Source organism: Moschus berezovskii, chromosome 22 (genome assembly GCF_049115385.1).
Source record: "Moschus berezovskii isolate FMDL1 chromosome 22, NW_MosBer_1.0, whole genome shotgun sequence".
NCBI lineage: Eukaryota > Metazoa > Chordata > Mammalia > Artiodactyla > Moschidae > Moschus > Moschus berezovskii.
The window spans coordinates 10791000-10818621 of NC_142481.1; the positions used below are offsets into that span (position 1 = coordinate 10791000).

The window sequence follows — 27622 nt, forward strand, 5'->3', positions numbered from 1 at the left end:
TCCTAGGAAGCCCTCTATGATCCCCCAGGCTCTGACCCTCTCTGGGTTCTCCCATTCTAGACTTGGTTGCTTTATTGAAGTTGGGGGAAAAGGGAGGGGTACCTCTTAAAACCAGGAATATAATAGAATAAAATTGAGTATGCATTCGCTGCTCAGGTAATCGGGACAGACGCGGGATGACCGAATACCAGCGAAATGGGATCGATTCTCTCAGTTCTCTTCGATCTACGTTTCGTTCTGGGTACTCGGCGATCCTCCGCGATGCCTCCGGTACCGCCTCCCCCAGAGCCCGCCTCCCGCAATTGCCGTGCGCACGCGCACTGTGCCGCCCGAAGTCATTCCCGTGGGGAGTGACGGGCAGGCTCAGCCAATGGCGTCGCGAAGAAGGTGGAGCAGCGCCTCGAGGATGCCCTAGGGAGCCTGTCTTCCTGAATATTCATGAGGGAGGCGGGCCGACGACGCTTCAAGCCGCGACCGGCGCCATGAAGTGAGAGGAGGGCCCTGGGTTCGCGGCTCGCGGGCGGGCGTGGGGGTCCGGAAGATGAGGGGGCGCGTGGTCAGGCCTCGGGTCCCGGCGGAGCGAAGGGAGGCTGCCGCACTGGGGTGGGGATAGCCGCGGAGAGGGCCAGCGAGGGAATGCCGAAGGGACCTGGAGGCTCCTAGGAAACTGGGGGGATGTGCGGGACGGACCAGCCGGCCGGCAATCGCTCTCGGCCCGACGGCAGTGGAGTGTGGGGGCTGGAGAGGGCCTGGGGGGACGGGGGACTGATCCGGCAGCCCCTGCCGCCAGGCTCAACGTGGACGGGCTGCTGGTCTACTTCCCCTACGACTACATCTACCCGGAGCAGTTCTCGTACATGCTGGAGCTCAAACGCACTCTGGATGCCAAGGTGGGTGGGCCGGGCCCGCCGCTGCCCATCTGACAGGCGCGTTTAAGACTGAGATTGCAGCGGTCCCCAAACTTTTTGGCACCAAAGACCAGTTTTGGAGAGGACAATTTGCGGACGGAGGGATTCAAACTCATTTTTGTGCAGTTTATTTCTTATTACATCAGGTCTATAGGACATTCGATCATTAGGTCTCAGATCATCAGGCATTAGATCCTGGAGGTTGGGGACCCGTGGTCTAGAGTTTAGAAATGTGAGGTCCTTGTGATAGCCAGCGCTGCCAAACTTGGTATCTCAAATAATCAGTTCATTTCAGTTGCTCAGTCGTGTCCGACTCTTTGCGACCCCATGAATCACAGCACACCAGGCCTCCCTGTCCATCACCAACTCCTGGAGTTCACTCAAACTCATGTCCATAGAGTCGGTGATGCCATCCAGCCATCTCATTCTCTGTCGTCCCTTCTCCCGCCCCCAATCCGTGACAGCATCAGAGTCTTTTCCAGTGAGTCAACTCTTCGCATGAGGTGGCCAAAGTATTGGAGTTTCAACTTTAGCATCAGTCCTTCCAATGAACACCCAGGACTGATCTCCTTTAGAATTGACTGGTTGGATCTCCTTGCAGTCCAAGGGACTCTCAAGAGTCTTCTCCAACACCACAGTTCAAAAGCATCAATTCTTCGGCGATCAGCTTTCTTCACAGTCCAACTCTCACATCCATACATGACCACTGGATAAACCATAGCCTTGACTAGACGGACCTTTGTTGGCAAAGTAATGTCTCTGCGCTATCTAGATTGGTCATAACTTTCCTTCCAAGGAGTAAGCGTCTTTTAATATCATGGCTGCAATCACAAATAATAGTTCTTAAAAATAGCAGCAGTTGACCTTTATCAAAGGCTGAACTGCTCCTTGGTTGGCTTAGGCATACAGAGACTCAGGAATTGGCTATCCACAGCAGTGTGTCCTTGTGTAAATCACTTAATCTCCCCTCTGCGGTCTTCACCTTGGTAAATAGCCATAGTAATAGCACCTACCTCAGTTTAATATGCGGAGAAGGCAATGGCAAGCCACTCCAGTACTCTTGCCTAGAAAATCCCATGGACGGAGGAGCCTGGTAGGCTGCAGTCCATGTGGTCACTAAGAGTCAGGCACGACTGAGTGACTTCACTTTTCACTTTGACACATTGGAGAAGGAAATGGCAACCCACTCCAGTGTTCTTGCCTGGAGAATCCCAGGGATGGGTGAGCCTAGTGGGCTGCCATCTATGGGGTCACACAGAGTCAGACATGACTGAAGCGACTTAGCAGCAGCAGCAGCAGTTTAATATGGGGCTTCCCAGGTGGCTCAGATGGTAAGGAGTCTTTGCAATACAAGAGGTCCTGGATGGGGATGATCCCCTGGAGAAGAGAAAGGCAACCCACTCCAGTATTCTTGCCTGGAGAATTCCATGGACAGAGGAGCCTGGTGAGCTATAGTCCTACAGTCATGGGATCGCAAAGAGACATGACTGAAGGGACTTAGCGTACATACATATCAGATAATGTACTAAATATTTGGCCCTCAGTTTGTCACTAATCCTCATAGTCATGTGATGAAGAAGAGCTTATTAGACCCCCAGCCCCTATTTTTCTTTTTTTTGCTGCACTGCATGGCTTGCATCATAGTTCCCTGACCAGGGTTTGAACCTGGGCCCTCGGTAGCGAAAGCTTGGAGTCCTCACCTCTGTAGGCAAATTTTTAGAGATACAGAGTCCTCAGGTTGAGAGGTCTTGCCTAAGACCACTCAATCAAAGTGGCAAAAGTGGGGTTCAAATCCACTGCCCCTGGGTCCCAGATTTCTAACTGCTATGTTGTCCTATTATTCCAAGATGGTTTCATTCTGGGGGGGAGGGTCCCAGAGTTTGTGTCCCTGGAGTTTTGAGTGCCTGTGTCATGTCCCTCCTGCCCACCACAAACAGGGTCATGGAGTCCTGGAGATGCCCTCAGGCACTGGGAAGACAGTGTCCCTGTTGGCCCTGATCATGGCATACCAGCGGGTAAGTGACTCCCTGGGCCCAAGGAGGGGGCAGAAGGAGGAGGCTGGACGGGGGCCGAGGCTGAGCCCTTGGTTGTCGGCAGGCATATCCCCTGGAGGTGACTAAACTCATCTACTGCTCGAGGACTGTGCCTGAGATTGAGAAGGTGAGCCCTGGGCTATCCCAGCCCCCCTGCCCTCACTCTTCCCTAAGCCATCTGTCCCTCTGGTGGTTGCCATCATAGCTTTGAGCTGTGGGGAAGGGCTAGAACCTGCCTGGACAGGGGCTTGTGCTTCCATTGAGGCCAGTTCCCCCCTCCCTCATCATCTTTAACAGGTGATTGAAGAACTTCGAAAGTTACTCAGCTTCTATGAGAAACAGGAGGGCGAGAAGCTGCCATTTTTGGGGCTGGCTCTGAGCTCCCGGAAGAACCTGTGTATTCATCCCGAGGTGAGCGCTCATTCCTCCCCTCTCCCCTGAGCATCAGGGTTGAGGAAACTCGTCCGTCCAGCCGGGAGTTCTAGATCCCCACCCTGACCAGACTTCTCAGGGAAATGTGCAGGGGCCACGCACAAAGTTCTCTTCTCACTCATCACATGCCAACTCATCGTTCATGGCTCAGGCACACCTCCTCCGGGGAGCCTTCCCACTTCCCCCAGCCTGGGAGAGGTGAAAAGGTAGCTCCTGGAGTCTGGCAGGCCTGGTTTCCTGATTCTGAAATGCACTAGCCATATACTCTTGCATAGGTGATTTCTGCTGTCTGGGCCTCAGTCAGCCTGTCTGTAAAATGGGGTTAATTAATTACCTGCTTCATACAGTTGTTGATAAGATTGGGCAAGGAGGTCAGGGCTGGGCGAAAAGGGTGAAGCAGTCAAAAAGTACAGATTTCTAGTTATAAAACGTATAAGTCATGTAATGTAGAGTTGACACTTCGTATCTGTGGAATCGGGAACTGCAGATCAGGAGGGCCAACTGTGCTAGGTCACTTTATTTATTTATGTGTTTACTTAGCTGGGCTGGGTTTTAGTTGTAGCATGTGAAATCTAATTCTCTGACCAGGAATCGAACCCGGGCCCTCTGCATGGGGTGCTGGGAGTTTTAGCCACTGGACCACCAGAGAAGTCCCTTGAGATGCTTGCTTTTAAATAAGAGTTTGACTTAGAACTTTAAATTAAGAGCCATAAATGAAGAGGCACCATGTAGTAAATCGCTGCATGGGTGTGTCCAGAACACGTTCAAAGGGTGGTTCTATCCCCCTTAGGATAATGGGAAGTCGAGAATTAACAAACTGGAGTAGGTTTGCTGGAAATGTGGTAAGGGCATAAGCAGTATTATGCTGTATTTCAGGGCGGTGTCTTAGTTGTCTCTAGAGCTGTATAGTGACCTGGATAAGGCTGAAGGTTGTGCCAGATATTTCCATCTTGGTTTTTTCCCTCCATGGGCCTGCTGCTTTGGAAGGACTTAACAGCATAGCTGTAGTTTTCATCTGGACTGAATTGAGTTTTTCAAAGTAGATTTGCCATTAGCTCTCTGCTTCAGTCCTAGTGAAAGTTTTCAGAGTTTTTAAAATACTTTTCTGTGGGAGCATCTACGACACATTTAACCTTGTGAGCCTTATATGACATACTTGTACCTATTTATCATCTTTTGGCTGCATCCCACGGCATGTGGGATCTTAGTTCCTCAACCAGGGATCGAACCTGCACCCCCTGTATTGGCAGTGCAGAATCTTCACCACTGGCTCACCACAGAAGCCCCTGTATTGCCTGTTAAAAGTAGTGATAATACAATGTAAAGGCGTTATTATTATTTAAAGATAATAGTAATAAAATGTAAAGAAAGAGAAAGAAGTAGCATAGTCTTTGCAACTGATGAAAGGGGAAAGGGAGAGGGAGGGGCCCACAGCCTCAGAGCCCTCACTTTGGGGAGAGAACAGTTCCGTTCCGAGGAAGGGCAGCCCTGGGCTGTGACCGTGCCACCAACAGAGCCTTGGAGGGTTCGGAGCAGGGTAAGGAAGGTCTCAGACTGCGATCAGAACCTCCTCTGCTTCTCAGACCTTGCCAAGGGTTCTGGCTGTTGTAGCATTTTAAAAGATAAAGCGATTGCCTTTAATCTACGTGCTGAAGGTTCTTCAAGCCTTAATGTTAAAAAAAAAAAAACCACAAAAAACTGAGGTATAATTGACACTGTACAAGGCGTACTGTTGTTCATTTTGTTATTTACTTTTGGCCGTGTTGGGCTTGCACTGCTGCACACGGACTTTCTCTAGACGCAGCGAGCAGGGCCTTCTCTCGTTGCGGCGCGTGCTTCTCATCGCAGCGGCTTCTCCTGTGGCAGAGCACAGGCTCTAGGCTCGTGGGCTCCGTAGTTGTGCCACGTGGTCTTAGGTGCTCTGTGGCATGTGGGTTCTTCCCGGACCAGGGATTGAACCCGTGTCCCCTGCATTGGCAGGCGGATTCTTATCCACTAGACCACCAGGGAAGTCCTAGGGTTTCACATTTAAAAAGAATAAGAGGCTGACAGTTGGGCCACTCTTGCATCCTTGCAGTAAGTTTGCAGGTGCCTTAACTGTTTAATCACAAAGCAGGTTCAGGACAAGTTTGCCACAAATGCCCGAGTCCCACTCTGGTCATCTCACAGGATGACCTCCCACCCCACCTAGCCGTCAGGTGTTGAGCCCCGGGTTCTAGGCGTGCTCGGGCTTCTTGGCCTGTCCCAGTGCTAAGATGTTCCTTGGCCCCCAGGTGACACCCCTGCGCTTTGGGAAGGACGTGGACGGGAAATGCCACAGCCTCACGGCCTCGTACGTGCGGGCGCAGTACCAGCGGGACTCCAGCCTGCCCCACTGCCGCTTCTACGAGGTACCTGCAGGGCAGCGGGGGGCAAGGGAGGGTGAGTTGCAACAGTCAACCCCCCTGACCCCCAGCTACCCTCTCACCCCAGGAATTTGATGTCCATGGGCGCCAGGTGCCCCTCCCTACGGGCATCTACAACCTGGATGATCTGAAGGCTGTGGGGCGGCGCCAGGGCTGGTGCCCATACTTCCTGGCCCGCTACTCAGTGAGGAGGCGCTGGGGCTGCGGGCGGGCGGGAGGGATACAGGCTGCCCACCCCCTGTCTGCCTATCTGCCTGCCTGCCTAGATCTCCCTACTGGTCGGTGCCTATATCTGTTGTCAGTCTGTCTCTACCTGTTCATTTCTATCTGTTCCTCGCCTCTGCCTGCATGTCTGTGTCTGTCCACCTGCCTGGGTCCCTCCCTTTGCTTCACCTCTGCCACCTTGGAGGGAGTCCACTGGGCGGCGGGGCCCTGGTGGTGGGCGCTGGCAGGTGGGCTGGGGTGACCCTGCCCCTTCGGCTCCCAGATCCTGCACGCCAACGTGGTGGTCTACAGCTACCACTACCTGCTGGACCCCAAGATTGCTGACCTGGTGTCCAAGGAGCTGGCCCGCAAGGCCGTGGTCGTCTTTGACGAGGCCCACAACATCGGTGAGCAGAGAGCCGGGCGGGGAAGCGAGGCGGCCCCTCCGCTGCTGCTGCGTCCGCTTGCCTGAGCCTGGCCTTCTCCCCGGCCCCCCAGACAACGTCTGCATCGACTCCATGAGCGTCAACCTCACCCGCCGCACCCTGGATCGGTGCCAGGCCAACCTGGAGACCCTGCAGAAGACGGTGCTCAGGTGGGGGTGCCCCGGCCCGTAGACCCTGGTGCCTGACCTGCCCCGCAAGTGGCCCAGCTCTTCCCACACCTCGACTCCCCGCAGGATCAAGGAGACGGACGAGCAGCGACTGCGAGAAGAGTACCGCCGCCTGGTGGAGGGGCTGCGGGAGGCCAGCGCCGCCCGGGAGACCGATGCCCACCTGGCCAACCCCGTGCTGCCTGACGAAGTGCTGCAGGGTGAGCCGCGCCCCAGCCTTGGCCCCCGACCCCGCGCCCCCCGCCCAGCGCCTGGCTGATCCCGTCTCCCCGCAGAGGCGGTGCCCGGCTCCATCCGCACAGCTGAGCACTTCCTGGGCTTCCTGCGCCGCCTGCTGGAGTATGTCAAGTGGCGCCTGCGGGTGCAGCACGTGGTCCAGGAGAGCCCGCCTGCCTTCCTCAGCGGCCTGGCCCAGCGCGTCTGCATCCAGCGCAAGCCCCTCAGGTGCGCCCCCCGGCCTGGCTGGGCATGGAGGGGGTCCCGGCAGGGGTAGGGGGTGGGCGCCCGGGGTCGCCGTGTCACCGGCGTCAGTCGCCATGATCAGAGAACTGACCTCGGGAAGTGTGATGGAAGACTGTGTGCAGGGAGAGGAGGGTTGGAGGGGTGGGGGCGAGACCCCAGGGCCCTGGCCGTGCTCAGGGGTGTTCTCACTCCAGCCCTGGAGGGAGCGGCCCTGGAGAGGGGCTCATGATGAGGGCCAGCAGGGTGGGAGCTGGGAGAAAATGCTGTGGGCCCCCCACTCCCTGTTTCCTCCCTCCAGGGCCTCTCATTGCCCCCCACCCCCAACCCCTGTGCAGGATCCAACCCTCCATGCAGTCTGGGGGCAGGGCCAGTGATGAAGGGACTCCGAAGTCAGGGTGGAACGTCCTCTGCTTTTCCTTTGCTGCTGTGGATCAGCCTTTGGTCTTCTCTGAACCTCAGTTTCCTCCTCTGTGCAGGGGGTAGGGAGTCAGCCCCTTTACCCCCAGGTTCCTGTGGTGGTTTAATGACAAAGCAGCGACCCCAGGAACCCACCCCCACCCCACCCCCCTACCCCGGTCGAGCCAAGCGCTCTGCAGTCCACGTCCCGGGGACTCAACACCGCCCCTGCCTGGTGCTGCCAATAAGGACGCTGTGTCCCGTGTAGGGGAAGCCACAGGGTGCTGTGTGTGGTTGTGACCGGAGCCCGGCCAGTGGGGCTCTGAGGCTTCTGGCTGCTCTGCCTCTGAGGAAGTGGGAGCCCTTGGTACGGCTTCACCCCTCTCCCCTCACGAGAGACTTGTGAGAACAGAGGGGATCTGAGTCGCAGGATCTGTGTTCCAAGGGCCTGCTCTGTGCTGGGGACACAGCAGTGGCGGAGACGGCCCTGGCCCTCCTGGGCTCACAGTCCAGTTGGGGAGACAGACTCGTCCCAGACAGGGACAGTCCAGGGCTTGGGGGGTGGAGTCCTGGGGGCTGCGGGAACACAGAGGGGCCGTCTGATCAAGCCTGGGGGATAGAAAGGCAGACTGAAAAAGAGGACACACAGGAGATAGGTTTTATTCATTTTATTTCTTATTTTTCTTGGGCACACCGCTTGGCATGTGAGATCTAGTTCCCTGACTAGGGCTTGAACCTGGGCCCCCTGCACTGGGTGTCTTAACCACTGGCCCGCCAGGGAAGTCCCAGGAGGCAGGTTTTAAACTTCACCGTCTGCCTGGTCCCAAAGCCTGGTGCTTCCACTCCATGCATGGCCTGTCCCTAACTCGAACTGGGTGGCCTTGCGTGTGTGCCGTTGATAGAGCCTGTGTCAGGCTCAGTGAGGCTGTGTGAGGTGATCGTCTGGGAGCGTGTGGAGCTCTTAACTCTGTCACCAAGGACTGTGACTGAGACCTTGTGGAGATCTGGGTGGGAGTGTATGACCGTTGGCCATGCAGGGTTCACGTGGTGACTGTGGGATGCTGGGGGTGGTCGCGGGTCACCCCTTTTGGTTGAGAACCTGTGTGTGAGAGCATTGCCTCATGTGACAGGACTGTGTGACTCTGGAGTGTTAGTCACTTCAGTCGTGTCCGACTCTTTGTGACTCCTTGGACTGTAGCCCACCAGCCTCCTCTGTCCATGGATTCTCCAGGCAACAATACTGGAGTGGATTGCCATTTCCTTCTCCAGGGGATCTGCCCAACCCAGGAATCGAGCCCGGGTCCCCTGCCTTGCAGGCAGATTCCTTACTGTCTAAGAATTCAGGCGGTGACTCTGGGCTGTGAGATTATTGCTCTGTGTACCCTCCTGTGGCTGCAGCCCCCCATGATGGGCAGTGGTACAAGGTAGGGACACAGAGTGACCCAGACCCTGACCTCCCAGAACTGCCAGGCAGCTGGGGAGACGGCGCATGGGCACGTGCTCTGACGGTGACGAGGGGGCTTCCGGCCTGCGGCCACTGCCTTCCTCACCTGCCCATCTCCCACCCCACCAGGTTCTGTGCCGAGCGCCTCCGCTCCCTCCTGCACACCTTGGAGATCTCAGACCTCACTGACTTCTCCCCACTCACCCTCCTCGCTAACTTCGCCACGCTCGTCAGCACCTACGCCAAGGGTGAGCTCGCCTCTCCCTGCCTCTGCCGGTCCCCGGCAGCCGGAATCAGAATCCGGCAGAGGCTAGAGGGTCGCCCCTGGGACTTGGACAAGCTGGGCTCTGGAGTTTGGATTTTGTTTTAAAATTCATTAGCCACATCGGGTCTTAGCTGTGACACGCAGTATCTTTAGTTCCCTGACCGTGATCGAACCCGGGCCCCCGGTGTTGGGAGTGTGGAGTTTTAGCCACTGGACCACCAGGGAAGTGCTCTGGGCTTTGAGGGCAGTGGGGAGCCACGAACAGCCCTTGAGTGAGTGAGACTTGTGCTCAGATGGGTTATTTTCAAAGGCTCCCTCTGGCTGCAGACGGAGGAGGGTGGGAGTAGGCAGTGCCATGAGACGAGGAGGGAGAGATTCTGCGGGGTCCGCTTACCCTGGGGAGCGGGTGAAGGGGTGGTCATTCTGCTCCTAGCGGCACTGGGGAGCCATGGCAGGTTCTGAACAGGGAGAGGCAGGGTCAGATTGTGCTTTAGAGGATTCTCCTGGCAGAGGCTGGGCCAGGGCAGGAGGGGTGCTGGAGGGAGTCGTGGGAGGTGAAGAGGCCGGGACTTGGTGCCTGGTCGTGCAGGGCCTTGGGGAGAGGATGCTCAGATTTCCAGCCTGCTGGGAGGGTACAGGGGAGTGTTCTGCCCCCCAGTCATCAGCTTTAAGCTGCCAAGGGCTCAGTCTCATCCCCGGGGATTACTCCTCTATCCAGCAAACTAGGTCAGCCTGTCTGACGGCCCGCGGGCGGGCCCGGCCTTGGCGGGAAGATAGCCCGTCCCCCACCCCAGGGCAAGTGTCACTGGAATCTTCCTTCTGCCTCTGTCCCTCTGTCCATCCCATCCTCCCTCTCGGTCTGTCTGTCCTCTCTTCTCCCCTTCTCCGTCTACCAACACCTCACATTCTTGTACCTGGAACAGCCTTCCCCATCCTCCTCAGCCCCAACTTTCTTCCCCCTCGCTCCTCAGTTCTTGGCTCAGGAGATACATCTCCTCCTCCTCCAGGAAGCCCCTCTGGCTCCCAGACTGAGTCAGGCCCCTCCTTTAGGCTTCCCTGTCCCAGCCTTGCCCACTCAGAGTGGTCACTCTGGGGACAGCTCTGTCCCCATCCCTGGACTGAGTCCTGAGAGGGCGAGGCCAGGGCTCTCAGTCACTGCTGTGTTCCTAGTACAGGGCTCGGCACAAAGGATGTGATATTTTAAAAAAAATATTGACTAAGTGAAATTGATTATGTGGATGCGTTCATTCATTTATTTGCTCAATAAATGGGCCATGCCCAGCCCTGGGGAATTGGTAGGAACCAAGAAAGACCTCATTCTTGACCTCCCAGAACTTCTAGCAGGGAAGACGGGTAGCAAAGATGTAAGCATGGGTAAGGAAGATAATTCCAGAAAGTGATAGTTTTCACGGGAAACGAACATGTTGCTGTGTTGGAGCATGCGCACAGTGTCCGCGGTGGCCAGGGTGGCTTTCCTGAGGTGCTGACATTTGAGCTGAGTTCTGAATGACCAAGAGCCGCCTTGGGAAGCCTTCCAGACAATGGGGCAAGTGCAGAGGCCCTGGGGTGTAATGACTCTGGTGGGGTTGTGTTTTTTTGTGTGTGTGTGACCCTGGTGGTTTTGAAAGTCAGGCAGGAAGCCTGTGAGCACAGAGGAAAGGGGGTCGGGGTGGCAGGATCCCCCCGACAGTTCTGAACCCTGGGAGGGACGTTGTGGGGAGCCCTGGGGGCTTCTGAGCAGGGAGAGATGTGACCTGACTAGATTTCAAGGATCCTCTGGCCACTGTGAAGGGAGCGGGGATCAGGAGGCGACTGTGGTGGGCCAGGCAGGGGGTGATGGCGGCCCGTCTGGGCGGGGGCAGGGAAGGTGGTCAGAGGGCAGCTGGACTTTGGAGCAGAGCTGACCAGCCTCCTGACCGCTTAGACAGAAAGCTGCTCGGGAGAAGGCTGGAGGGGCGTGGTGGGACCCCGTGGTCCCTGGAGGGTGAGGGGTGAGCCTTTGGTGCCCGGCTCAGTGTCCTCAGTGAACGTTCGCATAGGTGTCAACCCAGGGGAGGGGCGGGCAGGTTGGGGTATATATTGGACTCAGGGGCCTGGACTGTAGCTTTGGGCTGCTGATGGCTGGTCCTATTCACTGAGGAACACGAGGAGAGGGGGACTGGAGTGGAGGGAGAAAGAGGGCGGGATAGCCGAGTGGGCAGGGTCATGACTGGCCCTCAAGGAGTCTCACCGGCCCCCCGTAGGTTTCACCATCATCATCGAACCCTTCGATGACAGGACCCCGACCATTGCCAACCCCATCCTGCACTTCAGGTGAGATCCCACCCCAGGGGGGATGTCAGCGGACCACAGGAGCCTGGCCCCTGCTGTCTGGCCCTCACCACCCTGGTCTGCTCCTCACAGCTGCATGGATGCCTCCCTGGCCATCAAACCTGTGTTTGAGCGCTTCCAGTCTGTCATCATCACATCCGGGGTGAGGACCCTCTGTTTTGGCCCCCACCCCTCCCCAGGGGGCTGCTGATTCCCGCCCAGTCCTGCTGAGATCCCTCTGCTGTCCCCACTGTAGACACTGTCCCCGCTGGATATCTACCCCAAGATCCTGGACTTCCACCCCGTCACCATGGCAACCTTCACTATGACGCTGGCCCGGGTCTGCCTCTGCCCCATGGTGCGTGGGGGAGGTGATGGGGAGGGTGGTGGGAGCGAGGGCTGTCCTTCCTCTCTTCACTGCTCAGGCAGCCGAGGGCACGGATTCTGGGTTCTGACGGACCTGGGCTTGAGTTTGACTCCCCGAGCCTCAGTTTTCTCATCTGTGAAATGGGAATACCCCTTCTCTGATCTCCCAGGGTGGCTGAGGGGATTTAGTGAGACAGTGAGTGTGACAGGCTTTCGTGGCCCAGGGCCTGCTACTTGTTTAATGTGGTTTTGCCTGGCCTATCTGGCAGTGACCTTGCTAAGTGACCCTACCACTCGGCCTTGGTCCTCTTCTCTGTAAAATGAACCTTGTAACATGGGCCTTCAGTCCCATTTCTGAAGTTGCTAGGCAGATGTGTTTTAGAGTTGAGAATTTTCCAGACTTGAAACATTCCCAAGGGGTCTGAGCAAATCCCTCTAGTGGAAATCATGTTTCAGCAAACATTCTGACAAGTCAGACCAAGGGAGATCCGTGAGCACACTGAACAGGCTCCGTGTAGGGCAACTCTTGCTACCAGATGAGTTTGTGCCAGACTTGAGTACCTGGAGTTTCCTGAGTGTTTTGGCTTTCGGAGCTGCCCTCCAGGGCTCATGGGCTGGTGAGGACCCTCCACCACATGGTGCTTTTGTGATTTTGCCGGTGGGGTGAGGGACAGCTTCCTGGAACCGCCTGGTTGGAGGCCGGGGCAGACTAGAGGGTCCTTGCTGGTGAGACACACAGACAGGCCTGGGGTCAGTTCCATCTCTGTTGTCCATCTGCTGGGTGACCTTGGGCGGGCGACTCGCCCTCTGTGAGCTTGAGGTCACTCGTCTGCACCCCCGCAGATAAGAGGGTAGCTGAGGGTTCACTCGCTGACACTGTGTCTATAAAAAGTACACAGCAGCGCTAGCCCGCAGCCCGCGGGCACACACTGGGGTGACTGTTGCCAGTGCTTAGCAGGACCTCTCTTGCACTCTCCAGATCATCGGCCGTGGCAATGACCAGGTGGCCATCAGCTCCAAGTTTGAGACCCGGGAAGATATTGGTATGGTTCCCACGAGGGTGGTTTGTGTGGGTCCCAAGAGGGGAGGTGGACCGGTCAGCAGCCGGGTCATGATGCAGCAACAAATCAAAGTGGCTTCGCACAGAGGTTGTTTCCTGCCCATGCTGCGTGCCGTTGTGGGTTGGTGGGGGCCTTCCACGAATCTCTCCCTTCTGGGGACCTCCACCATCAGCCACATCACTGCGCTGGCAAGACGGGATGGGAGGGGTCCTGGTGGCTTGTGCACTGGCTCGTAAAGCTCCTCACCTGGAAGTGACACAGCCCTTTCTTCACTGGCTGTGGCAAGTCATGTGGCCACACCTAACTTTGGTGGGTCAAGGGGCAGTCCTCCCATGTGTCTGGAAGGAGAATTGGGATGCGTGTGAACAGCCGGCAGTGGGGTCTCTAGGAACCCCTAGTTTCAGACAGGAAAGCTCTGATGGGGAGTGGGGAGGAGGACGTAAGCCAGGAGACGGTCTGACCTCTGACCCCTCACAGCGGTGATCCGGAACTATGGAAATCTCCTGCTGGAGATGTCCGCCGTGGTCCCTGATGGCATTGTGGCCTTCTTCACCAGCTACCAGTACATGGAGAGCACCGTGGCCTCCTGGTACGAGCAGGTATGCCTGCCTCGCCCCACGCTAGGACCCTCTGAGCGCTTGGACCCTCTGAGCACTCGGCTCTGTTCCTCTGTTGGCTTCTTTCCTCAGTGTTTTAAATGGTGATGTGTATTGTAAGTGACAAGACAGTGTATAAAACACAGAGGGCAGTTTAAAGACCTGTGTTTACTGTGCCCCTACATCCAGGTTAAGAACTAGGACATCAGCGGCCTCGCTGGACCCCTTCCTCAGAGGCATGCCCCTCAGGAGGGCTGACCACACCCCACCTGAGGGGTTCCTGGTTCCCTCTTTGCTCTTTGGGGGGGTTACCCCAACTGTCCCTCCAGCTCATGTGGTGCGGTGTGGAGACACTGGGTAGCAGGCATGACTAGTGGGGTGCCGTGCCATCAGAGGAAGGTTCCGGAGAATTAAGGCTGAACAGAGACTCGGGGCAAAGAGCCTGCAGGAGTCCCTTCTGGGGTGTGTGTGGGCGAGGTCATGGAGCTTTCTGGAGATGGGGTTCACCACAGCTGGGCACTGGGCCCCTGACAGGATACGAATCTGTATCATGAGCCCGGCCCTCGGGTAAGTTAGAGCAAGCGCTCCTTTGGGGTGAGGCAAGTGAACGTGGCTAATGTGAGCACCAGGGAGCGTGTGGGAACGTCACCCACACAGGCAAGACCTCGGTCTTGTCCTCAGGCTCTTTCCACACAGTGTCAGCCACTTGAGCCCCACGACCTCGGTGTCTTTTGTGTGTAGCCTAGGGTCACAAAGATGGTCTCCTGTGTTTCCGTCTAGCAGTTTTGTAGTCTTAACTTTCACATCTGAGCTCTGTGAGGTACCGCAGGTTCATCTCTGTGTAGGTTGTAAGTCAAGGTTCATTTTCTTCCCATTTGGAAATCTGTAGCTCCAGACCCATTTACTGCAGAGAGCTCCCCTACCACACCGAGTGGCACATGTGGCAGGTCTGTGTTGGGGGCTGTTTCTGGACCCTCCGTGCTGTCTCTCTGGTCTGTCATGCATCTGTCCTTGATCAGAACCGTGCATCTATTGCAGTGTCAAATGTGAACGCTCCAGGCAGCCTCTGATTGGCTCTGCCTGGCCTACATCAGCCTCTCCACCAATCACCAGCTGGGGGTGGAGCATCCTGATTGGTCACCCTGGGCCATATGCCCACCCCTCTTGTCCAAAAGATGGGGATTGGTTCCCTCCCCAAATCACAGAAGAGAGGCTGGACTCTGCCACCACCCTCCCCAGATCTCCAGAGGGCAGGCCGAGGCCAGGGGACAGGGGTGGCCTGTCGCAGGGGAGTCAGTGGCAGAGCTGAGTTTAAGCAGGACACCCCCGTCCTTGAACCCACCATCCTTTGCCCACATCCTGACCTCCCCGTGTCCTCCCCGAAGGGCATCCTGGAGAACATCCAGAGGAACAAGCTGCTCTTCATCGAGACCCAGGATGGGGCTGAGACCAGCGTCGCCCTGGAGAAGTACCAGGAGGTGGGTACTGGGGGGACGAGGGCAGTCTAGGTGGAGAGGGGCCAGAGGCGGCACAGCTCCCTGGTGACGCGTCCGTGTCCTGGCCTCCCCTCCCCAGGCCTGCGAGAACGGCCGTGGGGCCATCCTGCTCTCGGTGGCCCGAGGCAAAGTGTCTGAGGGAATCGACTTTGGTGAGTGGACTCGGCCCTCCCCGCCCCCGATGGCCCAAGGGGACCTCACCCACCCGCCCTCCATCTTGCACACACAGGGGCCTCCCCTTCCCTCCATCCCCCTCTCTCGCTGCCCCTCGCCCCGCAGTGCACCACTACGGGCGGGCCGTCATCCCCCTCTCTCACTGCCCCTCGCCCCGCAGTGCACCACTACGGGCGGGCCGTCATCATGTTCGGGGTGCCCTACGTCTACACCCAGAGCCGCATCCTCAAGGTGAGCCTCGCAGGGGCGGGCGGGTGAAGGCCTCCCCTGGGGCCAGTGTGAGGAAAGGCCCTGGCCCCCATCTCTGCACTCACAGGCACGACTAGAATACCTTCGGGACCAGTTCCAGATTCGTGAGAATGACTTTCTCACCTTTGATGCCATGCGCCACGCTGCCCAGTGTGTGGGTCGGGCCATCCGGGGCAAGACGGACTATGGTCTGATGGTCTTTGCTGACAAGGTGCGGGTTTGGGGCCCTCACCAACCAGAGGGGGAGGGCCAGGCTGTGGGTGCCTGGGCTCCCCCACCAGGGTCCTGACACCCCACCACCACCACCAGCGGTTTGCTCGGGCCGACAAGCGAGGGAAGCTGCCCCGGTGGATCCAGGAGCACCTCACGGACGCCAACCTCAACCTGACCGTTGACGAGGGGGTCCAAGTCGCCAAGTACTTCCTGAGGCAGATGGCACAGCCCTTCCACCGGGTGAGCCCTCTGCCGGGAAGACCCCGGGGCTTCCCCCCTGAGCCCCAACCCCAGCCTGCCCCAGACAGGGGCACCCCCCACCCTGTGCCTGGCAGCTGGGGGAAGAGTTGAGAGCTCCTGATGTCATTGTGTCCCCAGCGGGTGTCCCGAGCTGGTCGTGGGGCCTGTGGAAGGCCAGCCCTCTCTGACTCAGACCTGGCACTCTGCTATCTCCCTCCCTGGGTCCGTCTTCTGTTCACAGGGACTGGATGCCCCGAGTTAACCGGGCATGTCAAGTTCAAGCACCCTGTCCTGGGCCCCCGGGTGGCACCTCCTGTCACTACCGAGCCCTGTGGGGGACGTGGGCCAGCTGACACCCCTCTCCTCACTCCCAGGAGGACCAGCTGGGCCTGTCCCTGCTCAGCCTGGAGCAGCTGGAGTCAGAGGAGACACTGCGGAGGATCGAGCAGATTGCCCAGCAGATGTAGCGCCAGGTGGTGCCGTGACGCCCGAGTCTTAGCCGGCCCAGGTCCTGGTGCTCAGAGGGGCCTGGAGGTCCCCACAGGACACCTCAGGCAGACCTTTTAGCTGCCAGATCTACAGCCTTTAATCTCAGGAGCAGAGCTCAGGGAGGCCCGAGCCGTGAGGGAGAGGAGAGGACTCCCTCCCCTCGCCCGCCCCTCCCGCTCCTCCTGAGAAGCCGCAGCCATGTGGTCCTGTCGCCTCTAGCGGGGGCCCAGGTCCTGGGTGCTGGTACTGAGGGTCCGCGAGGCCTCGCTCAGATGCTGCCTGGGGAGCTGGGGACAGGCATGGGGCGGGTGAGGGCAGGACACAGGGCTGCCCCAGCCCAGTGGGGCTACGCCACCGGCACGCTTGTCTGCCCATCCTCCTGTCCCGACCCAACTCCAACCCCTCCACCTCCCTGCATCTACCCAAATAAAACTCATCCGTGCTCATGTCAGGATCCATTCCAGTGCCAGCCTGACCATCCCCCGGTCTCTGGGCCTGTCCCATCCCTGATCCAGGGGTCCCCCCACCTGGTTCTCGGGCGCCCTCGAGCCATCCATGTTCAGCATGCTGAGCGACATGGCCCTCTTCATCCTGCCCAGGAACAGGGCGCACCAGTGAGTCTGGCTCCCACCCTGGGAGACTCGGGCACCGGGCTTGACGGTGTGTGTCACAGGGGAGGCGGGAGCCACACACAGTCCTCGAGCAGGACAGGGGGAGAGGGGCGGACTCACCCGACTGCCCCTGCCGCCCCCTCGCCTCGGAGCCGGGAGACCAGCTTCTCACTTCCGCGCCGGATGGACTCCCGGAGCTTAGAGAAGGAGCTGCTCCGACGAAGGGTCTGGGGAGGGCGCCAGGGACGCCAGTCAGCCTCCCCTGCCACCCGGGCCCCCCTTCCCCCGGGAGCCCGCATAAAGCCCTCCTCACCTGCTGCTGTGCGTCACTGGTGCTGCCTGTGTTGGGGGCTCCTGGGGACAGATGGGGACATTGTGGGGGGGACGCTGAGCAGCCCCTGGGGCAGGGGAGGGGCCGGGGGCTCACCGAGCGGGGCGGGCAGGGCCTCCTTGCGGAGGATCTCTTTGTACAGCTCTTCCGCCTGCTGGTACTTGTTCTGCTTCAGGTAGGCTGAGGCCTGCGGGGAGGGCATGGCCTGGGTGATCCTGGCTCATCTAGGCACCGCAGCTGGCACCTCCTTCCTGGCCCCACAGGAAGCAGCCCAGCCTCGCCCCGCACTCCAGGCCCCTGGCCGACTGCCGAGTGGGCTTGGAGCCCGAGCCCACTGCTTCCCACAGGGCAGGTGACCTGCTGACTGCGCAGCGGCCTGTTCCCCAGGCTACCTTGAGCCAGCGACAGCCCTCTCTGTGCCTCAGTTTCCTCATCTGCACAGTGGGGCAGTGAGAGCACCGACCTCACAGGGCCTTGAGGAGACGGTCCAGGGAAAGTCCTGAGAAGCGGGCCTGGCTCCATAAACGCTCTCTGCTCCCGGCCCAGTCTCTCTGGCCACCTCTCTGCCTGGAGCTGTTCTCTGGCCCCCACCAACCTGCCAGTTTCCTGACCCTTCCACGTCCTCTGAGCTGGGGAGCCTCACTGGGGTGGAAGCCCAGCCCCATGGGGCACCTTCAAGGACTGGGCGGAGATGGGGCCCCTGCTCTCTGCAGGGCAAGGCCCCCTCAAACGACAGGTGCCTGCCCGGTGTTGGGGCCCCAGGATCGAGACCGCCAAGCCCCCAGGTGCCCTCACCAGGTTGTTCTTGGTCTTGGCCACGTTGGGGTCGTGGGGCCCACCCAGGGCCTCGTAAATGCTCAGGGCCCGGGCGTAATGCCGCTCCACCTCCTCGAACTTGCCCTGGTTCTGGCAGAGCAGGGCCAGGTTGTTGAGCTGCTTGGCCACATCTGGGTGGTCGGTGCCCAGGACCTAGGGGTCATGGGGTCACAAGTCATCTGGGGTCATCTGGGGTTGGGCCACGTGTTGCCAGCAGCCGTCATGACGAGGCTCATGAGTTGGTAGCTGGAGTCGAGGGTGGTGAGTCTGGGACTGGGCACTCTTCTAGGTTCACAACATCACATGGGCAGGGCACAGAAGGTCCAGGGCACAGAAGGTCCAGGGTCACAAGAACAAATCAGGGCCACGTGAGAGCCACAGAGTCGAGCGCTTCAGGATCAGAGGGAAGGGTCGTGTGGGACGGGGGACCCGCAGGAGCTGGGCCGGGCAGTACCTTCTCCCGGATCTCCAGAGCACGCTGGCACAGGGGCTCTGCCTCCCGGTAACGTCCACGCTTCCCGTAGAGGACGGCCAGGTTGTTGAGGGTGGCGGCCACCTGGGGAGTGGGGAGGGGGTCAGGGGGAGGGGGCCAAGCCCACAGCCCCCGTGCCCGCCCTCCTGGGCCCCCACTCACTGCAGGGTGCTCGGGGCCCAGCGTCCGCTCCCGGATCTGCAGGGCGTCGTGGAGCAGGTCTGTGGCCTCTTTGTACTTGTTCTGGTCTCTGTGGGGCAGCCCCAGGGGGAGGGGTGAGGCCAGGGCCCTGGGCTGGGCTGACACCAGCTGGGCAGGTCCTGGCTGAACTGAGCATGGGTGGCGTCCCCCGGGGGTCCCTTCTGGGTGTCCCCACCCCTCCCAGATCTAGCACAGGGTCCCTGCACGCCCAGGTGGCCGCCAAGCCTCTGCCACCCCAGGCTTCCGCCCCACTCTGTTGGTCTCTTGCTCACGCCGACTCCTCTCTGCCCGGGTCTCCGTGGTCTCCCCAGATCTCCTGTCCCCTTCCACCCCACCCCTGCAGGTATGCTGTGCTGTAGAGCAGGACCCCAGGGCTCCCCACTTCTGCCCAACAACATCCCCCATGCCCCCTCCAGCGGCGGCGGCCCCCACCGGTACACCAGCGCCAGGATGTTGAGCATGGTGGCCACGTCGGGGTGGCAGTGGCCCGAGCTTCGCTCCAGGTCCTCCAGGGCCTGGCGGCACAGTGGCACGGCCACCTCGTAGCGGCCCTGGCCTGCGTACTGGATCACCAGGTTGTGCAGGGTCCGGAGGCGGGCCGGGATCTCGTAGCCACCCTGCTGGGCCACGGTGGCCCCCGCTGCCTCAGGACCTGGGGGTGCGTGCGGGTTACCAAGTCACTGCAGGCCTCCTGCTCCCCCAGCCCACACACAAGGGGACACGTGCTCCCCCAAAGCCACCGCTACCTCGCAGGCCCCTGCGCTGACTCCCGAGATGGGAATCCCAGGCATCTCAGGCCCGTAGGAGGGGGCCTGGCCTGTGGGATGGACCCACGGGAGCCGCCTGGTTCCTGGAGCTGCGGTCACCATGACAGGCCTGGTTTCCAGCTTTTCCAGGCTCATCTACCCTGTTACTGCCCCCCCACACACACACACACAGCCACCTGCTTCACTCTCTTGACACCCGGCCCTGACCTGCCCCATCCTCCCCAGAGACCTCGGGGTCCAGCAACTCAGATGGCCCCTTCCCAGCCTCGGCCTCCCGTCCTCCATGGCTGAGCCCGCACCCACCTCTCCGCTCCTCCTCCTCACTGGGGAACAGGGAGGCCAGGCTGTCCCGGCGAGGGGGGGACTCGGGCTGCTGCAGAGAGAAGAGGAAAGTAGGGTGTCATGGGACATCACGGGACTTGGGAGTCTGATTCTGAGATGGGGGTCCTGAACCCCAGGGCTTGAAGGAGGTGGTGGGCAGGGTTCCCAGGGGTCTCCTGAGGGCTTGGGAGCATCCTGGGGCTTTGTTGGACAGCTGGGCATGGGGCAGGCTTCGGAGTAAGTTCCAGTGGGTCTGGGATCTGTGGCGGGTTCTTCAGAGGTTCCAGGGAGGCCAGGGAACCTTTGAAGGCAGGGGCTCTGCAGAGGGTCAGGGGGTCCTTTGGGGGCCCTGCCTCGCCGGCCTGGCCGCACCTGACTCTCCGCGGGCGGGTCGTACTGCCGCAGCTGCCCAAGGAACTCCAGGTGGCTCTTCTCCTCCTCCAGCTGGGCCACGGCCTCCTCACTGGCCTGCAGCCGCCGCTGCGTCTCCTCCAGCTCCTCCCGCAGCCACGCGTTCTCCTGGGCCAGCCGCCGGGCCTGCGCCCGCAGCCGCTGCTTCTCTGCCTCCAGTGCGCCCACATGTGCCGACAGCGCCAGCAGCACCTGCCGGGGGGTGGGGGGGCGGCGGGTCAGAGGCCTGGCCCCCACCCTGCTAGACGGTCCCCAGCCCAGGGCCTCAAATCGAGCCACAGCAGCCCCTTCTCCCCAGGGTGCCCCAGATTACAGAGAGCCCTCCAATGTGGCTCCAGGGATGCTTGGCGAGTCCCAGGGTCACACCCCGATCCTGCCTGGGGGACCCCTCCCTCCCATTTCACCCAGACACACAGATCATACACAGGGACACGTCATATCCCACCCAGGCAACCCCGAAGTCTGCCCAGGACCCACCCTTCTATGGAAGGACCCCACCTGGTTCAGGAGTCCCTGTCACACAGAAGGAACCCCCCCACAACCGCAGGCTAGGGACCCCATCTCAGGACTAGAGGCTCCCTGTCCTGGGCCGGGCACCCCTAGGCCCCCCCTTTGCCCAGACCACCCCCCAGCACGCCTGGCCCCTCATCCCGGGTGACCCCCCAGGCCTAAGCCACACCCCAACAGACAGGGCGCCCCTCATACCTACCTGGGCCTCGCCCAGCCCTAGCTCGATGGCCTCCAGCGAGTGGCTCACCACCTGCTGCTTCTCTTCCAGCAGCTCCAGGCCAGCCGCCGGACCCTGGGCCGCCAGGGCCTCCGCCAGGTGCCCAGCCAGGCCCCGGTGCTCTGCCCGCAGGGCCTCCAGCCCCTTCACCACTTGTCGCGTCTGCCGCACCAGCTCCTCGGGGCTTGGGCGCTCCGGGCCGAGCCCCATGCCTCCCGGGGCCGCCACCTGCACAGACATGGCTGCTCCTGGGGGGGACCGGGACTGGGGTGGGGGGGTTGGCGGTCACTGCTGGGGCCGGGCAAGCCTGCCCCTTGGCCTCCGTGTCACGGGGCCGCACATCCCCTCCCAGCCATCGCCCCATCCGCCCATCCCGGCCAGCCCTCTGCCTCCATGCTTTCCTCACTGCAGCCGGCAACCTGTCCCATGCCCATCCTGGAGAGCCCACAGCTGGAAACCTTCTGGTCTCCTTCGCCTGTCCTCAGCCCCAGGGCCCAGCCCCGAGGACAACTCCCAAACCTTCCCATGTGGAATTAACCCAGGCGGCCAAGCAGCCATCCCACAGCTGCCACCTGCCCTCAGCTCACCTGGTCAGCCCTCCGCACCCCAAGGACCCCGGATCCCCCAGCCTGGCCGGCCCGGCTGTGTGACCCGGACCGGAGGTGCCCTCCCCTGCTGGGCGTGTGGGGCGGGACGTGTGGAGGCGGCAGCCTCTCCGTGAGCTCACTCTCAGGCTGTTTTTGTTGGGAACCAGTCAGACCACTGGGGGTGGGGTGGGGTGGAGGAGAGGGCCACGGGGCTGGGGTGCGGGAAGCTGAGGAGGCCCGGGGACTGGGGAGGTCAGGGAGGGTCCCCACACGTGGTGACTCCTGGGGACCCGAGGAGCTGACAGACCAGAGGAAACTGGCTCCACCCTCCACTGCAGGCAGGCCCGGCCAGCCCAAGGCGTGCTGGGACACACGTGTGGCAGGCGTGGCCTGGGGGTGTCACATGGTCTGTGTGACAGCTGAGGGTCTGAGTCCCAGATGGTAATGGGGGGGTCTCACACGTGGGACTGCACGGGGTTGTATGGGGGTGACAAGGTCAATGACACTGGGGACGGTGTCTCTGGGACACACACACATTCCCCTCTTAGAAACAGACCTCAACACAAGCACACCCTCCCTTCTTAAAACCACACTATACACATTCTCCTCTCAGATATATGACACAGACTCTTCGTTATTTCAAATATAACACAAGACATACTCTCAGAAATATGCCTCTACACACACTCCATCTCAGAAATACAACAATACACATCCTTCTTTCAGAAATACAACACACACACACTTTCTTTTAAAAATACAACTCAACACACCCACTCACATCCGCGTTTTCTTTTCAAAATACAAGCTAGTACAAAACACTAACTCAGGCACACACACACACATATTCTTCTTCCAGAAACAGCATATGTAGGGACTTTCCTGGTGGCTAAGACTACATTCTCCCAATGCAGGGGGCCCAGGTTCAATCCCTGGTCAGGGAACTAGATCTCTCATGCTGCAACTAATGATCCCGGGTGCTGCAATGAAGACCCGAGACAGCCAAACAAATAAGCATTAAAAAAAGGAAAATAACACACATACACTCCCCTCTGAAAAACACAACCCAACAAACAGGTACATTTTCCTTTCAGAAATAAAAGCCATGGGCTTCCCTGGAGGCTCAGTGGTAAAGAACCCGTCTGAGAATGCAGGAGACACAGATTCAATTCCTGGTCCGGGAAGATCCCACATGCCGCAGAGCAGTAAGCCACTGTACCGGGACTACTGAGCGTGCGCTCCAGAGCCCGGGAGCTGAAACTACCACCCAAGCGCCTACAGCCTGTACTCTGCAACAGGAGAGCCCACCTCAACAAGAAGCCCACGCAGCAAGATCCAGCACAGCCCAAAACAAATAAAATGATAAAAAAGAGAAATAAAAGGCCAGACAGAAAACAAACGCATGGTTACCAAAGGGGGCAGAGGGTGGGGAGGGATAAATTAGGGGTTTGGGGTTAACATATACATATGTAGAATCAATAACCAACAAGAATCTACTGTATAGCACAGGAAACTATACTCAACATATTACAATAACTTACAGTGGGAAACAATGTGGAAAATAAAGATAAAATACACCCGAAGCACTTTGCTGTACACCTGAAACTAACACAACGCTGTGAGTCAATAAAAACTTAAAAAGTCAAAGCCAACACACAAAGCGTCTCCTCCCTCACCCTCTTCACTTGCGAAGATGTAACTAAATCCCGAGTCACTCCCATTCGGACTGTCTCCTTGAACGCTGACGCCCATGACACAGGCCCGCTCCCACACCCCCACATCCTGCCAGCAGCCAGCCCTCCCTCCCACGCCTCCCTCCCTCACGGCGCCCAGGACTCACGGTGGACCTGTCATCATTCCTCCCCGCTTCCTCCACTGCCCCTGCCTGGCCAGCCGGGAAATCGTGCGCACACACACACTAGAGTTCCACACATGAATGTGCGAACCACCCGATGCTGGCTCTTACACCCTCACAGCGGGTGCCCACAGCACAGACGGCGGTGGAGACACACGGCGTTCCATGTTCTCGTGCACGGACCTGCAGGCTGACTTCACTCCAGCCATGGCATCCCCGAAAGCAGCCCAGCGCCTTTTGCACCTGCTCACAGTCACATCCACTCAGACACAGAGTAAGGGCAGGTGTGTGGCCCCGTGGGTTTTACACACTGCAGGCTCTCCACACCCAATCTCCCTCTTTCCCTATGCATATGTGTTCACACACATATTGATCTCCGTGTATGCTGTACGTGTGTGTACGTTTATCACATCAGACATTAACAGCTTCACACCTTACACACAAGTTCTATAAATGATCAAACCACGCCAGTTCACTGAGTCATCCCGACAACCATGACCCTTATTCACCTATACAACCTCCTACAACATCACATACAACCTCAAACAGCTGAGTCGGTTGTTCCAGACACGGCCTCATAGAGTACCGCTCACAGTGACACGCACGACTAAACCACAGCCTCGCATCACTCGGACTGTGTCCTTGACACATCTCCCACACTCACACGTCCTCCAAACAGCACACTCCCCTTCACCTGCTCAGCCCCGTGTGCAAAAGCACACAGTTGACCATGATAATCACAGTCACACTCCACACATCCATCCCATACCCCACAGCACACAGCTCCCTGCCATTCCCCCCTACAGTCTTACCATCAGAGAGACAACCACGGCCACGCAATTTCTTGGTCACATACCTAATGCTATAAACAGTTCAACTCTCTGCCAAACACACACACACATACATACACACACACTATTACAGACTCACCATCAGAGGTCGCCCACATTTTCACACCACTGAAAGTTTCACATCATTCACACAGTCCTTTGGTGCCCTCGCAGGGCTAAACGGACAGGCCATCGCCTGTACCAACCTGTACTCACATCTGTACGCACCGTTTGACACCATCACCCACACCTGAGCTTTCTACATCTCTCGGGCACACTCATGCCCAATATCCACGCACATATACACTTGCAGCGGGAGTGCGTGGCCCGCTCCCCAAACCACACAACTTACCCCTGGCCGGCCGGCTGAGCCCCGCGCACCCCGGTTTCACAGCCCGCCAGCCTGCCAGCCGGCCGGGCCGTCACAAGGGCCCCCTCCCTCTCCCAGGCCCCGCCCCGTCCTCGCGCCTGTTTACCTGCGCCCCGAGAGAGGCGGCGCGGCCCCAGCGGGGCTTCCAGACCCGGGAGAGCCCCAGGGCGGGACAGGGGGCGTCCAGGGACCCCCAAGGCCCGTCCCCGTCTCCAGGACAGCAGTCCCAGGGGTGTGCCAGGCCCAGCCCACACTCTGCCCCCGCCTCCATCCTCTCGGCTCCCGGGACTCCCACCCCGCACTCCCGGCGCCCACCTGACCGCGAACAGCTCCAGGTCCAGCTTCTCCGCTGCGCACGCACGCCCGCCGCCCGCAGCTGCGCCCCGAGTCTGCGGCCGCGGGCGGCTGCTCCGGGGGGCGGGTCGGCCTGGAGCCCCGCCCCGCAGGTGAGACCGGCCCCGCCCACCGCTCCTGAAAAGTTAAGCCCAGCCGCCCCAGCGCTGCGGGAATAGCAGAGCCTTGTGCGCACCTTTTACTGGTAGTCTCTGCGGCACGTCGAATCCGAGATGATTGCAGGCGCGCAGGAAATGAGAGTCTCCGCCAAACTAGAATCTCGGAAACTCGGAATCTTAGAAACTTTGCATCCCAGACGGATGGCCTTCTTGCAAGGCCAGCCTCCGGCCCTTCGCCTCGGCTGTGCGCCCGCTTTGGACATCTCTCCACACAGATCTCGACGTTTGTCCTTTTTCAAAGGCCGTTTCCTTCGAGAAGCCTTCCTTGCCGCTTCTAAAAACACCCTTCCCACAGAAACACAACCTCATTTCTCCGCTTGATTTTGTTAATAAAATTTTTCAGGACCTAAAGTGTGGTGTTGGAGACGACTCTTGAGAGTCCCTTGGACTTCAAGGAGATCCAACCAGTCCATTCTAAAGGATGGACTGATGCTCATCAACACCAGTCCTGGGTGTTCATTGGAAGGACTGATGCTAAAGCTGAAACTCCAATACTTTGGCCACCTCATGAGAAGAGTTGACTCACTGGAAAAAACTCTGATGCTGGGAGGGATTGGGGGCAGGAGGAGACGGGGACGACAGAGGAGGAGATGGCTGGATGGCATCACGGACTCGATGGACATGAGTTTGAGTGAACTCCGGGAGTTGGTGATGGACAGGGAGGCCTGGTGTGCTGTGATTCATGGGGTCGCAAAGAGTCGGACACGACTGAGCGACTGAACTGAACTGAACTGAACTGAAAATTATGTAGCATTATAATTACTATGTTATGTTACATCACGTTATTAGCGAGGCTAAAAATCTGGCTCTGAGTTCACATTCTGTTTCACCGTTTACTGGCTGTGCAGGTTTTGGACAGTAACTTAACCTCTCTGTCCCCATTTCCCTAGTCTGTAATAGATTAGTCAAAAGCTGTGAGGACTGAATGCCTTAACATATGGATTGGAAGCATTTAGCAAATATTAGCTGCTGATTTCATGGTGTTATATTATTGGTTCGGCTTTCCAAGTGGCGCTAAAAAAAAAAAAAAAACCCTCCTGTCTACGCAGGAGATATTAGAGACGCAAGTGCGATCCCTGGTTTGGGAAGATCCCCTAGAGGAGGGCATGGCAAGCCACTCCAGTATTCTTGCCTGGAGAATCCCATGGACACAGAAGTCTGGCAGGCTACAGTCCTTTGGGACACAAAGAGTCGGAGATGACTGAAGCAACTCAGCACACACGCATTATTGGTCTCTCTCTGTATGTCAAGGCTGTATATTGTCACCCTGCTTATTTAACTTGTATGCAGAGTACATCATGCAAAATGCTGGGCTGGATGAAGCACAAGCTGGAATCAAGACTGCTGGGAGAAATATCAATAACCTCAGATATGCAGATGACACCACCCTTATGGTGGAAAGCAAAGAGGAACTAAAAAGCCTCTTGATGACGGTGAAAGAGGAGAGTGAAAAAGCTGGCTTAAAACTCAACATTTAAAAAACTAAGATCATGGCATCTGCTCCCATCACATCATGGTGAATAGATGGGGAAACAATGGAAACAGTGACAGATTTTATTTTCTTGGGCTCCAAAATCACTGCAGATGGTGACTGCAGCCATGAAATTAAAAGATGCTTGCTCCTTGGAAGAAAAGCTATGACCAGCCTAGACAGCGTATTAAAAAGCAGAAACATTACTTTGCCAACAAATGTCCATACAAAGCTATGAGTTTTCCAGTAGTCATGTATAGTTGGACAATAAAGCTGAGCGTTGAAGAACAGATGCTTTTGAACTGTGGTGTTTGAGAAGATTCTTGGGAGTCCCTCGGACTGCAAGGATATCCAAGCAGTCAATCCTAAAGGAAATCAGTCCTGAATATTCATTGGAAGGACTGATGCTGAAGCTGAAGCTCCAATACTTTGGCCACCTGATTTGAAAAGCTGACTTATTAGAAAAGACCCTGATGTTGCAAAAGATTGAGGGCAGGAAGGAGGAGAAGGGGACGACAGAGGATGAGATGTTTGGATGGCATCACCGACTCAATGGACATGAATTTGAGCAAGCTCTGGGAGATGGTGAAGGACAGGGAAGCCTGGGGTGCTGCAGTTCACGGGGCCGCAAACAGTCGGACACGACTGAGCGACTGAACAACAACCCTTAAAATGCCGGCTCCCTGAGGGCAGGGCTCTGTATTGTAAGCACGTTATCTTTAGCATTAGAACAAAGTGGCGCAAAGTAGGTGCTCAATACCTATCTGTTGAGTGACTTACTCAATAAATCAAGTCCTCGAAACATAAATTGGCCAAAGCTAGACGCATAGGATTTTAGTATCATCGCCAGCTTTGCCAAACCCTGGCAGTATCCCGGTCACTGCACTATAGGATGTATCCAGCAGAGGGCGCTGTTGGCCCGTGGACCAGGCACCAGGCTATCGCGCCGCTCCCCTGTTCTCGGAGCCTCAGTGCAGATGCGCC

General features: G+C 58.3%; 2 protein-coding genes across 4 annotated transcripts; one reads left to right on the forward strand and one right to left on the reverse strand.

Annotated features, from left to right (window-relative positions):
* The first annotated feature begins 429 nt into the window (after positions 1-429).
* ERCC2 (ERCC excision repair 2, TFIIH core complex helicase subunit) lies at positions 430-16807 on the forward strand. 2 transcript variants are annotated; one of them, XM_055411878.2, is made up of 23 exons: positions 430-487; positions 791-890; positions 2846-2923; positions 3006-3068; positions 3239-3352; positions 5647-5763; positions 5846-5962; positions 6266-6389; positions 6481-6577; positions 6662-6795; positions 6871-7039; positions 9027-9145; positions 11406-11475; positions 11566-11635; positions 11729-11830; positions 12818-12881; positions 13377-13498; positions 14881-14973; positions 15071-15143; positions 15326-15396; positions 15482-15625; positions 15724-15867; positions 16242-16807. In XM_055411878.2, the coding sequence occupies exons 1-23, from the start codon at positions 483-485 to the stop codon at positions 16332-16334; spliced, it is 2283 nt and encodes a 760-aa protein (XP_055267853.1). In that variant the 5' UTR covers positions 430-482; the 3' UTR covers positions 16335-16807. The 2 variants fall into 2 exon arrangements, with proteins under 2 accessions (XP_055267853.1, XP_088686067.1); XM_088829941.1 differs by lacking the exon at positions 430-487 and adding an exon at positions 542-603.
* Positions 16436-25068, reverse strand: KLC3 (kinesin light chain 3). 2 transcript variants are annotated; one of them, XM_055411880.2, is made up of 13 exons: positions 24971-25068; positions 20996-21277; positions 20248-20478; positions 19858-19927; positions 19220-19439; positions 18749-18836; positions 18569-18670; positions 18094-18267; positions 17395-17485; positions 17281-17321; positions 17088-17194; positions 16884-16947; positions 16436-16643 (listed from the first exon to the last, which is right to left on the reverse strand). In XM_055411880.2, exons 2-13 carry the CDS (start codon positions 21251-21253, stop codon positions 16572-16574), a joined length of 1518 nt encoding a protein of 505 aa, XP_055267855.2. In that variant the 5' UTR covers positions 21254-21277; positions 24971-25068; the 3' UTR covers positions 16436-16571. The 2 variants fall into 2 exon arrangements, with proteins under 2 accessions (XP_055267855.2, XP_055267854.2); XM_055411879.2 differs by lacking the exon at positions 24971-25068 and adding an exon at positions 21601-21706.
* Positions 25069-27622: the final 2554 nt, after the last annotated feature.

Bases quoted from the DNA above. Each gene is read 5' to 3' on its own strand.
- ERCC2 (XM_088829941.1), top strand. From the start codon at position 542: ATGAGGGGGCGCGTGGTCAGGCCTCGGGTCCCGGCGGAGCGAAGGGAG. The intron at 891-2,845 runs GTGGGTGGGCCG...CACCACAAACAG, and splicing joins AACGCACTCTGGATGCCAAG to GGTCATGGAGTCCTGGAGAT. The intron at 6,796-6,870 runs GTGAGCCGCGCC...GTCTCCCCGCAG, and splicing joins GCCTGACGAAGTGCTGCAGG to AGGCGGTGCCCGGCTCCATC.
- KLC3 (XM_055411880.2), bottom strand. From the start codon at position 21,253: ATGTCTGTGCAGGTGGCGGCCCCGGGAGGCATGGGGCTCGGCCCGGAG. The intron at 19,440-19,857 runs GTGGGTGCGGGC...ACGCACCCCCAG, and splicing joins TGAGGAGGAGGAGCGGAGAG to GTCCTGAGGCAGCGGGGGCC. The intron at 16,948-17,087 runs GTGAGTCCGCCC...GTTCCTGGGCAG, and splicing joins GGGGCGGCAGGGGCAGTCGG to GATGAAGAGGGCCATGTCGC.